A 15,649-nucleotide genomic window follows, 5' to 3' on the forward strand; every position below is an offset into this window, starting at 1 on the left:
GTAGAGAAGAGTTCCTGCACCCCTTTACTCAAAGTAGGATTACCAACTGAGCAAAGCAGGCAGCTACCCCGAGTTCCAGACCCCAAAGGCCCATCAATTGGTTTGAGATAAATTGATTAATTGAGTTTTTCTTTTGGTACATGCACTAAATCAGGTGAAATTATATGTCTCTGAGGGCAGGCCCTGCATTACCTGAACTCAAGGCCCTGGATTGTAGATTGGCCCTGTGTCAATATCTACTGCTGAGGAAGCTCATATACTTAAATAGATGAACACCTGGGGTCAGGAAGTACTCAAGCTAACAGAAGTAACAAGCATAGGAGAACTGGTCTGTTTCTGGGGATCTAAGCAAAATATAATAAAGCTGCCATATACAGTGTAGTCTGCTGTCATCTGTTCTTGAAGAATAATTGGAAGCAACAGGGTACATAATGCACAAAAGGAGAAGAAACAACAGGGGCCAGCTCATTTTGCCTGAGGACTCAATAGCAGAATGATCCATGCTTATACCTTAATAGTATTGGGTTATATAGAGATAACTGATCTAGCCAAAGTCTTTCTGAAAAATGTAAATACTTTTAACTACTAAGAATCCAATGTCAGTATCAAATGTAAATTTAAAGTAATCCATACAGCCTTGACTACTGTAACAACTTGTAATGTTTCCTGTAAAAATCATTTTCTTTGTTTTGCTGTAGATGTAATAATCATTGTTTTGTAACCATATCATTTTTAATCAGTCTTCCAATTACAATATTATTTCCTTTGCTATAATTACTGGCCAATCCCAAAATGTATCAGTAGCATTGCTGTAGTTCATTTTTTTATTACAGTAGACAAAAGATGACACACACACACACACACACACACTCCTGGTTGAGAGCACCACAGTCGTCAGAACATCATTCTTAACCCTGCTTCCCTTTTGAAATACATAACCTGTTTGGTCTTGATATCATAGCAATGTATCAAGGTTCCGAGTTCAATTATTTGTCATTATACAACACAGGAGTGTACAATAAAATGAAGGTCCCTTTAGGCTACTTAAGAAAAAATAATTTTATATGGCGGAGTGCAGAGGATGAGTTGAGGAGTTTTACAGCCTGAGGAATGAAGCTGCTCTGTGTCTGATTGAATAGCAGCAAATACTTCTGTATTTTTTTGCCAGATGGCAGCAGGGTGAACAAACTGTGGCTGGTTTGGAAGTTGTCTTTTAGTATCCTTTGGGCTCACTTCACCTATATCACTGATGCTTGGTAACTGGGTACCGATGATGTTCTGGGCGGTTTCCAGTTTGTGATGTTTCTAGTCAAGATGCTTTCTATTGCTCCTCGGTAAAAGTTGACAAGAACGTGGCATGGTAATGTAACCGTCTATCATTCCCTTAAGAAGTAGATCCTTCTCTGTTTTTCTGTTTTGTTCTTGTTGTTTTTTTCCAGGTTGGCAGTATGTTAAGACCATGACCTTGGTTCTCTGTGATGTTGACTCTCAGGAAGCTAACCCCAGCTCCTTGGTTTGTTGACACTGAGCAGTAGATTGCTCTCTGTGCACCACTCTGCAATACAAAACACATGATTTACAGATATTTGCTGGAATTGACTTGCACCAAAGTACTCATAGCCTCAGTATTTCCAATGCCTCCAAAAGTTTCCTGATAAAGAAAGGAGATGTGTCAGAGATCCTGGAAACTAACTGATGACACATCATGTCCATATACAACAAAGAGGTCGGAATTTGTAAAAAGAACTGCATTATGACGGAAATATACTGTTCCTCCACGTAAAGCATACAGTATAACATCACATAAAAACATCCACTCTGCACATTAACAATCACTTCCTAGTGATATAACTCTACAAATTCCCCCTGTGCTGATCATTTGAGAAGAGGGCAGGCCCATGACGTCATGACGTCGCGTTCGGATTGTTTACTGTCTGAGCGTGGAGGGGGCGCTAATGGCACAAGACGTTCACACTGTAAACACACTGAATCTCTGCACCCTCCGCTCCAGAAATACTCGCACAACGCCAAGGCGGTGCGAATACATTCTGTGACAACCGCTCACACTGGGGAGACTTGGAAAAACACTTGCTGCTGTTTTATTTTTCACGGCCAGCAACGCTGGAACTGACTCCGATACCAAAACATGGAGCTGCCTGACGAGCGTCCGAACCAACGATGCTAACGTTAGCACAGCTAGCTAGCAGCCTGTCAGCCTCTGGCGTTTCAGCTGAAGAGGAGCCGAGTATCAATTTGTTGTCTTTAAACTTGTGTCATTGGTTGCACAACTGACAGCTTCGACTTTGTTACGGATGTCAAAAGGACGAGAGATACGTCTCTATCTAATGTAAACATCCCGCTGTCTCCTTAGCTTGTGAGTTAGCAGCTGCTGTTATTGTCAGTCATAGCTGGAAGTAGCACCGTTAAGCTAGCCAGCTTTATATCCCAGTATTGCGGCTGAATGGGGTGGAGTTGGAAGTAGAAATTGCAGTATCAGTTGCCAGTTGAGAAAGACGGTATCAGACAAAATGATGTTAAGGAGTTGCTGGAAATCTCGACATAAAAAGAGCTTTGGACCTGGTCCATGTTGGATCCGACCAGGATTGGCAGCCCTGCTCTGGTTATGTGTGACCCAGTTTATTTGCGGCAGTGAGGCGGTGGGTGAGACTAAAAATGTGGTTCAGAAAGATGCAGAGTTTGATATCACCTATAATGACACGGTTACAAGCGAAAACCAGACCATCTATGCTTTCAATCACACGATCTCCAGGAACAAGGTGAGTTTAGCACGTTTGTTTTTCAGTTGATATCAAAGAATGTTGAGTGTAATCTGATCTTTTCTCTTTCTTCTGTCTTTGGGATTCAGACGGAGGGAGTGCGTGTGTCTGTGGATGTGTTGTCACAGGGTTTCGAGAGTCCTATCCTGTTTGTGGTGCGACAGAAGCAAGCTGTGCTGTCTTTTCAAGTCCCTCTCATACTAAGAGGCCTGTGAGTATCTGCACTTTACATAAGTTGTGAACTGACTTCAAATTGGCTGGAAATAAACTCGTGTATATTTTCCCCTCCCAACACCCCATGAAACACCTCTGAGCTCCTAACAGTCCGACAATATTTCAAGGATGTTACCTGAGATGACCAGCAGGTTGTTTGACCATGTATTGTTTGTGTTGTCACAGCCTGTTAGCCTGTAATCATCTGAGGTGTGGTTTCATTTAGTAATAGTCTATAAATTATAGAGTAAGAGAGAGAGAATGAAAATGAAATGGGAACACATTGGCTGTAGGTATTGATTTAGCTTCATGTCATGACATTTTGTCACAATGCCTAAAATCACCAAATCAATTGTCATTTGACTGAAAGGCTACTCTCCACAACACAAGGCTTTAGGCCTTTTATAGTCCTTCATATACATCTGAGTAACTGGACACATGTCGACGCGACATCAAGTAATGATCCAAGCTTCCTACCAGGGAGTGTCCAGCTGTTGCTGCTGTTTTTTCCCCTAGAAAGTAAACAGTTGCGTCTTCAGATCATGCGGTGAAGCTAATGTTCTTGTTTGCTCAAGAGAGCTGACTGTATACTTAGTTGCCTTCTAAAAGGATGTAAAAGCTAGCTGTGCCTTCAGTATAATTTTTTGTAGATGTGGTTGAGATGGATGATTTTTATGTCTGCATTTTAGGATTTTATCGAATTTTGAGATGTTATAGTTGTATCTGGCAATTTGCTAGAATTAGAGTCATTATTTCTTTCCTGGATATAGTTGAATTGAGGCCAGTTTGTGATGTATGTTGTGGGCAGAAAATTACAAAATTGTTACCCTTTAATGTTCTGGATTATACCTCAGTGGTTATAGAGAATACAGCATTTGTAACGTGACTTAAACAGGTGGGATTTCACAACATGTTAGACGTTCTGTGCTGTTCATTAGCCATTGGCCGACAGCTCATCTGTGATGTGATCTGTGTTCCCCACACTCCCAGGTAGTCTCTGTGGTTGTGCAACAGCAGAATGACCTCGCCATAATCTTGCGCATTCAGTCTCGTGGCTAGTCATGTTTTAACTGATCAGTAATGGACCTTGGAATTTCACTTCCTCCTCTGAGATCCTCCAGTGCAGATCTGTAAAACGCAGCTTACTGTAAATAAGTTAGGTCAAAGTCATTAGAGCGAAGTCACTTCTTTTTTTGTCACATGCTCTATTTAAATGAATCCAATCCATGTATTGAGAGCTGTTTTTTTATTGAGTTTGTACAGAGACCGTTGAAGATGCATTATATAGCTAGGTCATGTGAAAGGGCCACCCTTGGGAATGAAGTATACTCCTGTTATATTAAAGAATCTTATTTCTCTAATCTTTTTTCTATGATTTCTTTATTCATACAATCATCTATTGATTTATTTGAAGAGTCTACATATTCTGTGCAAAGGAAAAGAGCTTTCATTAGATATAATATATTAAATATCATTTATTTTCAATGAATACATATTCAAGGTCTAGTCAATTGCCAAACTCAGACCTTTTGAATGTGAACTTGAGCTATCTTGTTCTTTTTTTCTGTTTTGTCAAACTGTCTCTGTCTCCAGCTACCAGAGGAAGTACCCTTACAATCATTTGGGCCGGACATTGTGCCAGCCTCCAACCCGGGCTGCCTCCGAGACTCAGTACTTCTTTGTGGACGTGTCTACCCTGTCCAGCCAGGGTACCAACTACCAGCTCAGGGTCAGCCGCGTTGAAAGCTTCACCCTACAGTGAGTGATACCTGATATTAATCACACAAACACATGTCACAGTAGCTGCCTGACTTCTCAGCTTAATTCAATTGCCATAAGTTTGGGCTTTCTAGTAATCAACAAGTAACTCACTAGTATGTCTGACATGTTATTTGCCCTTTGATTACAGGACAGACAAGAAATTCAGCTTCACTGCTTCACCATCCCAACCTCAGGTACACAGCTCCATACCACGGCTTTGTGTTTTTATAAGTGTGACACTAAGTGCTGCTTTACAATGAGGAAGTTTAGTCACAGAAATGTAGATTGACAGGCTGGGGGGGGGGGGTGCACAGATGACGAGAAACTTGAGAGAACTTGCAGAAAGTAGAAGTGAGATAGATGGGAGGGGTAAGGTCTGAAGGAATTCAGGATTTTACACAATCATTCAGCACGGAGCAACATTATTTTTGCTTTTCAACACATGAAAAAGAAAACAAACTTCAGTTTTCTTTTTGGCCTTTGTAGCAACCATGTAGTCTATCAAGTCAATCATGGCTGTCACTTAATACTTCAGTTTATGCACTTTTGTTTCATCTTGTTGTGTTTATTGTAGTGGATAATGTCATAATAACAATAATTTTATTACACCCTTCCTGACTCCTTATGCTTTTTCTTGCTCTTTGTCTCAGTACTTTAAGTATGTCTTCCCGGATGGGGTGGACACTGTGATCGTCAAGGTCAACTCAGACATGACCTTCCCCTGCTCCGTTATGTCAGTCCAGGACATCCAGGTACAATCACTCCCTCTCCTCCTTCCTTCAAACCAGACAGCTGCTGTCCTCAAGTAGCCCCTGGCATGGTGGTCAGCATGCAGTAACATTACTATGGCCACATGATGGCAGAAGTGAGTTCATTGCAACTGTGCTAGTGCAATGCAGAGCAAACATCGTCACTTGTTTGATGGTCTGAGAACATTTAACTGAGAGTAATTTTCTCTTTTTTGCCTTGCTTATTATCTTTGTTAGTTTTTATTGAATCCTGTTAATCTCTTTTTCCCTCTTGCTTTTAATAATTTAATGCTTCAAGTGTCTCTCTGTCTCTTTCTTTCTTTTCAGTGCCCTGTCTATGACCTTGACAACAATGTGGCCTTCATTGGGATGTACCAGACTATGACCAAAAAAGGCGCAATCACTGTGCAGGTAACGTTTGACACGTACAGACCACTTTTGTCACGAAGCCCAGAGTACAGAACAGAGCCATATCATATTTTTTCATGTCTCTTTCTTTCAATCAGAGAAAAGATTTCCCCAGCAACAGTTTTTATGTGGTAGTAGTGGTAAAAACGGAGGATGAGGCATGCGGCGGTCCGTTGCGCTTCTATCCTCTCCGTCCTGATGAGTTGATCGATGCTGGCAACCGCACCAAGGTCCTTGATGTTGTAGTCTCTCCTGCTATAAACTGTAAGTCATATGTTTACAAATATTAAATGCTTGGGCTGGTCAATATATCAATAATATGTCATTATGGTGATGTGACACTATAGACCTTAAATTTTGGATATTGTTTTAACATGATAAGGCATAAGTGTTGTCTTCCTCTGGTTTTATGATATATATATGTCAACAAAATGCACCATGCAAGTTTGGAAAAACATGCATCTTACCAGGGGCAACATTTTGAGTGAACTTAAAAGTAATGGATAAAAGTTCTGTTCTTCAGAACTGCAAAAGTTGGAGGCAGAAATTATGTATGACTAAAGGTTGCAGTTTAGTCAAGATCATGCAGTATTAGCATGTGAATAGGTTTACAGTAAATGTGTCTGTATTAACTCTCTGCAGCGGAGGTGTATGTGATGGGTATGCTGTTCTGTCTGGGGATCTTCCTCTCCTTCTACCTGCTCACCTTGCTGGTGGCCTGTCTGGAGAACAGGCGGTAAGATTTTGCACTTTTCTCTTCAGTCAAACCGACAGTTAGTTCCTGTGTTCACTTCACATGCACAGGCTTGTTTTACTGCTGAGATATTCACATCTGTGAATCCTGAAAAGTCTTTCCTTTGTAGTGATGCATCTCCCCTGTAGCTACAGATCCTTATTCAAGCTGTTAAAATCTCAGAGACAATAAATTCAAATCTACTTAATTTGGTTGAATTAGGCTAAGAAAAAGGATTTAAGCAACACCTAAAAAATAAAAATGCAATTACAAGTTCAGAATGCTCAAATATGTGTTGTTGGTCCCAGTGGAAAGCAGGGGTTTGGATCTTTAAACCAAGAATGTAGATTTATACGACTGCACCACATGAAGACGACTATACTGAATACAAATGATTAGAATTAGCATGTCTCCCTCTGTGTTTCTGCAGAATGAAGAAGAGGAGAGAGGTGTTTCTGAATCCTGCTGACATGTCGCCTGCTGAGACAGGTAACCCAGCAACTAGCTATGACGGACCGGCCCATTAGGGGCTCGTTAGAGGGTGTGTGGAGCATACCATTTTCTTAAAGTCATGAACCTGCAATGTTAAGATGATGTCATAATATATTTAACTGAACTTAACATGCTGTATATTAATTATTTAACTCTTAAGCTCTTTTATATAGAATTTAACATATGTGTGTGTACTGAACGTTTGTCTTTCACTCTCTCTCCCTCATGCTAAGCCTCTCTGCTTGGGAAGAACGGAGATGGTATAACGACACAGTTACTCCTGTCTTGCACTTACTGCCCTTCCTCACACTGTGTTGCTTGTCTGCAGATGCTCTGCATGCATTAGCTCACATTACTGTGGCTCTCTTGCCAGCATTCATAGAAAGGCTGGACTAAAGTGCTTCGTGGACTGTGAAGTAACATAAACATGGCACTATTCCAAACTCTTAGCTAAGCTTTAATGGCTTAAATCACAGAGATACAGATACACATGACTCACCTGGGTACTTGTTAGGAACAGCCAACCACAAAGTACTGTTGCAGTTGTGGTATTTTGCCAGTTTTTGTCACAGTGGTATTGTCCACACAGCAATACATCTTTTCGCTGAAGAAACACATAAGTATGTTACATTATAATAAACAATGCTAACAATATAATATATCAACAAAAAAGAAGAAGTTGTTTCATGGAAAAATCCTGAAGATAATCATGTAGTTAAATGTGTACAGTGCTGACGTGGTTCTTCAGCTCAAGACTACTGCTCAGTGTGTGTCTGTATCTGTTCACTGCCGTGTACACTGACATGATTTTATTTTAAACCACAGGACGTTGTGTTTAAACAATCTGCTCACTGCTGCAGTCACCACTCCTCACAATAAATAAGCCTCCTCACCCTTCTGTACTTACATTTTCACCCATTTTAAACACTAAAACTGTTATGCCAAATACATTATTTCCGGCAATAATTTTCTAACTGGATCCCTGCATGTGTAGTTGTCTTCCTGAGTTTATGTACTAACATTTCAGCTGCAGTGCTGTTTTCGTATGCAGTGTTAAGATACAGTACTAACTGGTATTGGTTGTAGTGGTGCATGTTTATTTATGTGCATTTTATTAACATATACTCAGCTGGGAGCTATAAATGTGGATCTGTCTCCACAGGCAAGACTCCAGCGTCACCATATGAATACGGCTCCTTTGGTGAGTTTTACAAACTTCTGGTTTTGGTTATGTTTTTGTTCATGTGGAGTTTGAATTAAATGTTTTTCCTCCTCCTCCTCCTCTTCCTCTCCAGCTGACAATGGCAGCACCCTCAGTTCAGAGGCCATCACTGACAGCGCCACATCAACTGACAACAACTATGGATACATGGGTATAGACAAAAATGCACACACACACATTTTTCTGGTCCATTACTGTTACTTATGCACTTGTCTCCACAGCCTGGCCTGCAGTTGGCTTCCTGTGAGCAGCTCTTGTCCCTCACTGGTTGTATGTGTGTCTTTGTTCATCAGGACAGGAGCCTTTCAAACGGCGCCCAATCCTCAGTCACCTTCACCACATAGCCATCCGCATTGGTGACACGCTACCGCACAATTGGCCGAATCAATTCAGAAATTTACACCGAACCAATCAGCACTATGTGAATCATACATGAATGAGACTTAGATGTTGATGCCGGGAAGGTGCCAGATTCCTAATGTGATGACATTAAAATGAACAGAAAAACAACATTGAGATCAAAGTACCAAAAATCATTGCAATATTTGTGCTTGAAGTATTTGAAAATTGCAAAGAAATTCTTAAAGGTGCAATGTGTATGAACACTCTCGCATCATTAAAAAATTATTTTAAATGCAGATGTCCGTCTAATTGATCAGATTGTCCCTCCAACGAATTTAAAGCCTCTTTTCTTTACTCCACCGTGACTCCCTCCTCCCTCCTCTCTCCTCTCTCCTCTCTCCCCTCCTTCCATCAGAGCGATCATTGGACAGTGTTGGACGAAGCAGGCAGGAGTCTCTGAGCTCCGTGGAGGAGGATGACTACGACACACTGGACGACATTGACTCAGACAAAAACATTGTCCGCACCAAGGTACGTTGAAGTTCAGACTCGTTACTAGACATGTCATGATATATAAATGTCACTCTTTTTCTTGCTGTTGCCCATTTTACTTGATGACAGTAAGTGATAATGTGCTCTCCTTATTCCAGAAATTTCTTTGTGTGTCTGACTTGGCTCGCAAAGACAAGAGGGTTCTCAGCAAGAAATACCAAATCTACTTCTGGTGAGAACACTGGTGGTTAATAACAAGCAACACTGAAGAGTAGAATCAACTGCAACAATACAATAACAGAGATTCCTTTACATCCCATTGTAGGCCAAATGGATCCACAATGAATTAATCAACTCATAGTTAACAACGTTTTGTTGACATTTTGACCTTATGTCATGTCGATTCTTGGATGCATTGCGATTATGTTTTTTATGTATAAAGTCAATAATCTGAATTTAAAACCCAATTCTCAACAATATGGTCACCTCTGTTTATGACAGAAGTTTATGGATCATTACAAATACACTGTTTTAAAAGGAGCGGACAGTCGCACAGTGAGAAAAAATAAATAATGTATAGAAATAAAAATTTTTGATGAGTCAAGATGCATCGATCACCATTTTATAATGGCATCAGAGCCCTCTGAATCAGAATCTATTTGTATCGTAGCGGGTCACATAATGTTGCGGTATAACTGAGCTAGTAAGAGCAGTTACAATGTAAAAATACTATTATTAACTTGTTACAGAGAGATGTGATATAATAAAGCCTTCAAATGACCCTATCATCATTATTCTAAATCCCATGATCTTCTCCCCAGGAACATTGCTACTATTGCTGTGTTCTACGCACTGCCAGTCATCCAGCTGGTCATCACCTATCAGACGGTACGCTGATGAGAAATACACTGTAATATACAAGATATAAATAAATTGTGTTGAGAAGTGTAGTGAAAATACATCAGCACTCTGATGGTAAACTGGCTCTCTGTTCTTCAGGTGGTCAATGTTACAGGAAACCAGGACATCTGCTTCTACAACTTCCTGTGCGCCCACCCCCTGGGAGCTCTCAGGTGTGTTGTTAGCATGTGTCTGTTTAGGTGTCCCAATGTGTTATTACAACCAGAGTATGACAAAAAAAGATTAAAAACCTTGGTTTAAAGTATTGCTAAGACTGACTTTTAACTGTTGTCCAACACAGTGCGTTCAACAACATCCTCAGTAACCTCGGTTACGTGATGCTGGGACTCCTCTTCCTCCTTATCGTCCTCAAAAGAGACATCGTCCACAATCGCGCCCTGGTCCGCAACGATCTCAATGCTCTGGTAAGACACATGCACACAGGCAGAAGTACAGTAGACGCACCGTGTGGTAAGATCAATTAGCTCATAATGTGTGTGTGCCCTAGCAAAGACAGTTTTCAGCTCTATTCCTAGACTGAATAATGAGAGAAAACATGACAATTTGTATAATTTCCTATGGAATACTGTTTAGACACACTACCCTCAGATAGCTTATTGTATAGATAAATATGACATAGGAAGTACTGAAGGGAGGCTGGGGCACATCCAGACACACACAGAGTCATTTTAATTATTTAGTAAACTTTTTGCTCAGTTATTTTTTTAATTTCCCTCTCTCCCACCTAGGAATGTGGTATCCCAAAGCATTTCGGTCTGTTTTATGCTATGGGAACTGCTCTGATGATGGAAGGCTTGCTCAGTGCCTGCTACCATGTCTGTCCCAACTACACCAACTTCCAGTTTGGTATGACTGCTTGTGTTCCTCCGAGAACCTCATGTGTCCTGTATTGTTTCTTGTAGCTGAATCACTGGCTTGACTGTATGATGAAAAATGTGTGTTCTCTTTACATACACAATGTACAATATTGTTAGACATGAAAGAAATACATTTTTGCCAAATGTTTTCCTCAATATTGTTGAGAGTTTTGACTGCACTCACTCTGATTTTACTGCCAAGTGGAATGTCCTGGTTTCCTTGAGCTGTCTGTGCAGATAAGATTCTGTGCATTAGTCACATTTAATTGTATTCTCTAGTCCCAGGTTAGAGTTGGTGATTGGCAGTAAAGACATTAAATCTGATCTGATATTCAGTGAAAAGAAATCTGCACTGCTTATCATCTTATTCTTTGATTGTTTGCGATGGTAAAAGGCAGATGTGTCACCGATGTTTGTAATCTTCCTCTGCAGACACCTCGTTCATGTACATGATTGCTGGACTGTGTATGTTGAAGCTGTATCAGAAGAGACACCCAGACATCAACGCAAGTGCTTACACTGCCTACGCCTGCCTGGCTGGGGTCATCTTCTTCTCTGTGCTGGGAGTGGTACGTACACACACATGCAGACCGCATCATAGTGAGGCCTTGGTGAAGTTTAAGCACATGCAGAAACACACATGGACATTTTCTTAAGTTTGTGATGGTCTGTCTACAGGTATTTGGGAAAGGAAACATGGTCTTCTGGATCGTTTTCTCAGTGATTCACATTCTGGCCACTCTCCTGCTCAGCACACAGCTGTACTACATGGGCCGATGGAGGATGGGTAAGATCACAGCAAGAAACCTGAAAACTCCTGTCTTTAGATTGTCAGTAGGGAAGCTGAGAAATGCTGTGCTGCGATAATTTTTTTATTCTGTTATTTGATCATGAGTAAGTTATTTTATACTCCATAATCTCTTGATGACAGGAGATCTTAAGATAACTAGATAATTTATTATGGGAAAATGACTGGCTCAGATAAAGCCTATTGTAACAGCAGAGGTAAAGACATTATTGAGGCCATCCAGTTTGCTGTGAGATTTGCAAGCCAAGCTTGCAAGATCACTAATGGGCACTCCATGAACTGACATATTCTGCTTAGGACAAAACAGCAGTGTCCTGATTATTAATTGACTGACTCTGCGTCAGTCAGTCCCCTGCTCATTGAAACAGTTGTCAAGACACCATCTATGCATGCTGGCTTGGTTTTTCGTGATCTCTGATAAACATAGAATGACCTTTTGTTTTCTCCTGATAACAGGTTGAAAAGCTTTCGCTCTTGAGATAACAAAATAACTAACGTGATCGTGGGATATATTTTATCATCTTTTCATCTGTTTGTCATAGGGACGGACTGATAATCTGCCTAGTCGATTACCAGGGCCAATATTCAGCATTTTTTCTGATTGTGTTTTTTGGGTTCGATTGCCAAAAAAATAAATTAAAAGGAAATTGGCGCTGATGCAGCGATCTCTCTCTGTCTGTAGTCCCACTCTGTGGTGTCACGCAATGTCCCAGCCACAACACTATCTGTTTGGTTACGCATCACTAGTAATAGCCTATGAATACTTAATAATCTGAATCTGCAAACTAACTAGTAACTAAAGTTATCAAAGAAATGTAGTAGAATTAAAGTGTAAAATATCAGAAAATGGAAATACTGAAGTAGAGTACCTCAAAATTGTACTTAAGAATATTACTTACATTTTACTTAGTTACATTCCATCACTGCTTATTCTAAATTTTGACACTAAGATTAACATTTTACTGCAAACGTATATCGGTTATCTGTCTCCTTGATTACTAATAATCGGTATTGATATTCGCCTTGTGAAACCATACTGGTTGATCCCTAGTTTGAAGAATTTATACATGATCATTTTAGAGAACATTGGTAACACTTTGCGTTAGCTAAAAATAATTACAGATGAATTGTGTGCTGTTATGCTGTGAATGTGGGTGAATCAGAATCTTCCTGATCAAAAGTGTAACAACACAATTTAACTGCAAACTGTACAGACAGAATAATATTGTGTGTTTTAAATTTTTGACTTAGTTTGTTGCATAGGATTAAGTTTCATTTAAAGTGTCTCCTTGACATTTACTGTGTGGCTGCTGTGGATTTGATCCTCACCCTTTGGACTAGTGTTTGAGTGCAGCTAACACTTTTGTCTTTATATCTGTGTCAGATGCCGGGATGCTGCGCCGGATGGTGTACGTCATCTACACCGACTGTATCAGACAGTGCAGTGGACCTATGTACATTGTGAGTAATGACCACAAACGCCTGCGTCAGCATGTTTCACGTGCCAACATGTTGTAAAAGAAACAGAATCCCCCATTATTTTGAGTCTACAAGGAATCCCAATGTTGAAAAGTTTGTGTAGTTTATACAGAGAACCTAAAGATGCAGTTAGATCTTCAGCTGTTGGGTGAAAAATGAAAATAATGCCTTAAATTCTGAAAATAAACCACTGTTTCCTGTATTGATAACTCCAGATTACTTCCTTGTAAATCATCTTCCCTCTTCTGTCTGTTTGACAGGACCGGATGGTTCTGCTTGTAATGGGGAACATAGTCAACTGGTCTCTGTGAGTAAACAGTCTGTTGCATCCTGTACTTGTGCACTAAGTAGAGACAATATAAGTTAAAATGTACAGTGCAGGACTAAATGATGACATCATCTTCCTGCTCCCTGTAGAGCGGCCTACGGCCTCATAGAGAGACCCAACGACTTTGCCTCCTACCTTTTGGCCATCGCCATTTGCAACCTGCTGCTCTACTTTGCCTTTTACATCATTATGAAGGTGTGTGTGTGTGTGCGCGTGTATCCATGTTTCTAAGAAGTATCTAGATTTATAAAAGAGCAGAAATGTTTTGTATATCTAATGGTATTGTTATTGTGTGTGTGTGTGTGTGTGTGTGTGTGTGTGTTTGTTTAGCTGCGGAGCGGTGAGAGAATCAAATGTCTGCCGTTGGTGTGTATTCTCTTCACGGCCGTGGTGTGGGGCTTTGCACTGTATTTCTTCTTCCAGGGTCTCAGCACCTGGCAGGTCAGTAACGCACTTAAGTGAGAAACAGCTGTTTGTATTTCTACTTAATACTTCCTGTATGATGTGGCATTAGTTTACTGTGTGTTTCTGTCTGCTGACACAGAAAACTCCAGCAGAGTCTCGTGAGCACAACAGGGACTGCATCCTGCTTTCATTTTTCGATGACCATGACATTTGGCACTTCCTCTCCTCCATCGCCATGTTTGGATCCTTCCTGGTAAGATCTTATTTGTTGTGTGTGTGTATTTTGGTTCATTTACACATGCAGCATACACACTTCAAAATTGCACTGGCTGTTTAGAATTTGTTTAATGGTTCCCTGTGGAGTTTTTGACGTAGTTGTGCAATGGAGTTGGCCCCCCTTTTGTTTATATCGTGCATGAAGACGCATCCTCGCAGGTGAGTCCATACACAGTCCTGCCAATGGTATCACAAAGGAAAGGAAGGGAAGAAGAAGACAGCAAGCTAGATAACAAGGCTTCAAACAATTCTTGATTTAATGATTTTAAAAATCAGCTATAATGTTTTCTAAGGAAGGGAATAAACCTAATGTGTGGTGAGTAAGACTGAATGTAAACAGATGTTTTGTTTGTTTACAAGAAAACTCCACAGGGCACATTTAACATGCATAAATCAATGACTTTGAATAGTAGCCAATCCAATAAAGAAAAATATATAGCGACTCCAAAATGTTTTTGGAATGGCAATCTGCAAACAGGAGACTATTTTCTTACCCCTCTCTTACATATTCCCTCCTAGGTCCTCCTCACCATGGACGACGACCTTGACACCGTCCAGCGAGACAAGATCTTCGTCTTCTAGATCTTCTGTGATGAGCTAAGCTCTTCTCTCTGCCTTATCACCTCCTCCTCGTCTCTTTCTGTTTGCGTCCCCGTCATGTTCTTTCAAAAAAAGCACAGCCAGTAGCCTGTTTCTCCTCGGGCTGTATGGGGGGCACCTCTCTACCTATCACAGCCAATCAGCCAGTCAGGGAAGGGCAGTAGCCCCTCCCTCCATCTGTATGGACACAAAATGTGCCAATGAAGAGCTGCGTCGACGTCGAGTGATGCTGAAGTGTTTTGTCCTCTTGCTGCCATCATCAATATAACTGTTGTGATCAATGTTTACTTACAGCTGGCAATGAAGATAGCAGCATACACACTTGCTTAAAAAAATTATCCGATTTAACTTATTTTATACTGTCTGCATTACATTTGACCTGCAAGTCAGCAATGCATTTTGAAATTACTGTTTGTATGCTGTTTATATGCTGTGCGAGTGTTTGTACAGGTGTGAGTGTGTTTACAGAGATAAATGTGAGAACATGAAATCTGTCCAGTCTGTCAGTGGCCTTTTAATGTTCTAATCATGTTAGTCACATACTGTGCTCTGATTGGTCAGATCCTCTCGCCGTCCTTCTCATTGGAGAATCTAATGATGATGATGATTGTATTTCCTTCTCGACTGCCCTAAAGTCTGAATGCGAAGAGTTTTTTGCACTGTACTGTATGAAAAATCTGATTTTAATGTCAAACATTGCAATGAGCGGTTACTGAATAAAAGTCATTTTCAAATACTTCTCTGTTTGCTATTTTTCTGCATGTTCTAACGGTGACTGCTATCTAT

The 15,649-nt window shown here is 40.5% G+C and overlaps 1 protein-coding gene across 2 annotated transcripts; it reads left to right on the forward strand.

Moving 5' to 3' along the window:
* The first annotated feature begins 1,954 nt into the window (after nucleotides 1–1,954).
* Nucleotides 1,955–15,599, forward strand: sidt2 (SID1 transmembrane family, member 2). 2 transcript variants are annotated; one of them, XM_073483223.1, is made up of 26 exons: nucleotides 1,955–2,777; nucleotides 2,867–2,988; nucleotides 4,584–4,748; nucleotides 4,900–4,945; nucleotides 5,402–5,503; nucleotides 5,828–5,911; nucleotides 6,007–6,172; nucleotides 6,551–6,644; nucleotides 7,072–7,130; nucleotides 7,367–7,393; nucleotides 8,296–8,334; nucleotides 8,429–8,506; nucleotides 9,113–9,228; nucleotides 9,348–9,421; nucleotides 10,011–10,077; nucleotides 10,189–10,262; nucleotides 10,391–10,514; nucleotides 10,839–10,956; nucleotides 11,400–11,536; nucleotides 11,646–11,754; nucleotides 13,160–13,236; nucleotides 13,515–13,561; nucleotides 13,672–13,777; nucleotides 13,913–14,023; nucleotides 14,127–14,240; nucleotides 14,783–15,599. In XM_073483223.1, exons 1-26 carry the CDS (start codon nucleotides 2,529–2,531, stop codon nucleotides 14,843–14,845), a joined length of 2,568 nt encoding a protein of 855 aa, XP_073339324.1. In that variant the 5' UTR covers nucleotides 1,955–2,528; the 3' UTR covers nucleotides 14,846–15,599. The 2 variants fall into 2 exon arrangements, with proteins under 2 accessions (XP_073339324.1, XP_073339332.1); XM_073483231.1 differs by lacking the exon at nucleotides 7,367–7,393 and having other exon boundaries at nucleotides 2,444–2,777.
* The last annotated feature ends 50 nt before the right edge of the window (nucleotides 15,600–15,649 follow it).

Source organism: Pagrus major, chromosome 2 (assembly GCF_040436345.1).
Source record: "Pagrus major chromosome 2, Pma_NU_1.0".
NCBI lineage: Eukaryota > Metazoa > Chordata > Actinopteri > Spariformes > Sparidae > Pagrus > Pagrus major.

Bases quoted from the DNA above. Each gene is read 5' to 3' on its own strand.
- sidt2 (XM_073483223.1), top strand. From the start codon at position 2,529: ATGATGTTAAGGAGTTGCTGGAAATCTCGACATAAAAAGAGCTTTGGA. The intron at 7,394-8,295 runs GTATAACGACAC...CTGTCTCCACAG, and splicing joins GCTTGGGAAGAACGGAGATG to GCAAGACTCCAGCGTCACCA. The intron at 14,241-14,782 runs GTAAGATCTTAT...ATTCCCTCCTAG, and splicing joins CCATGTTTGGATCCTTCCTG to GTCCTCCTCACCATGGACGA.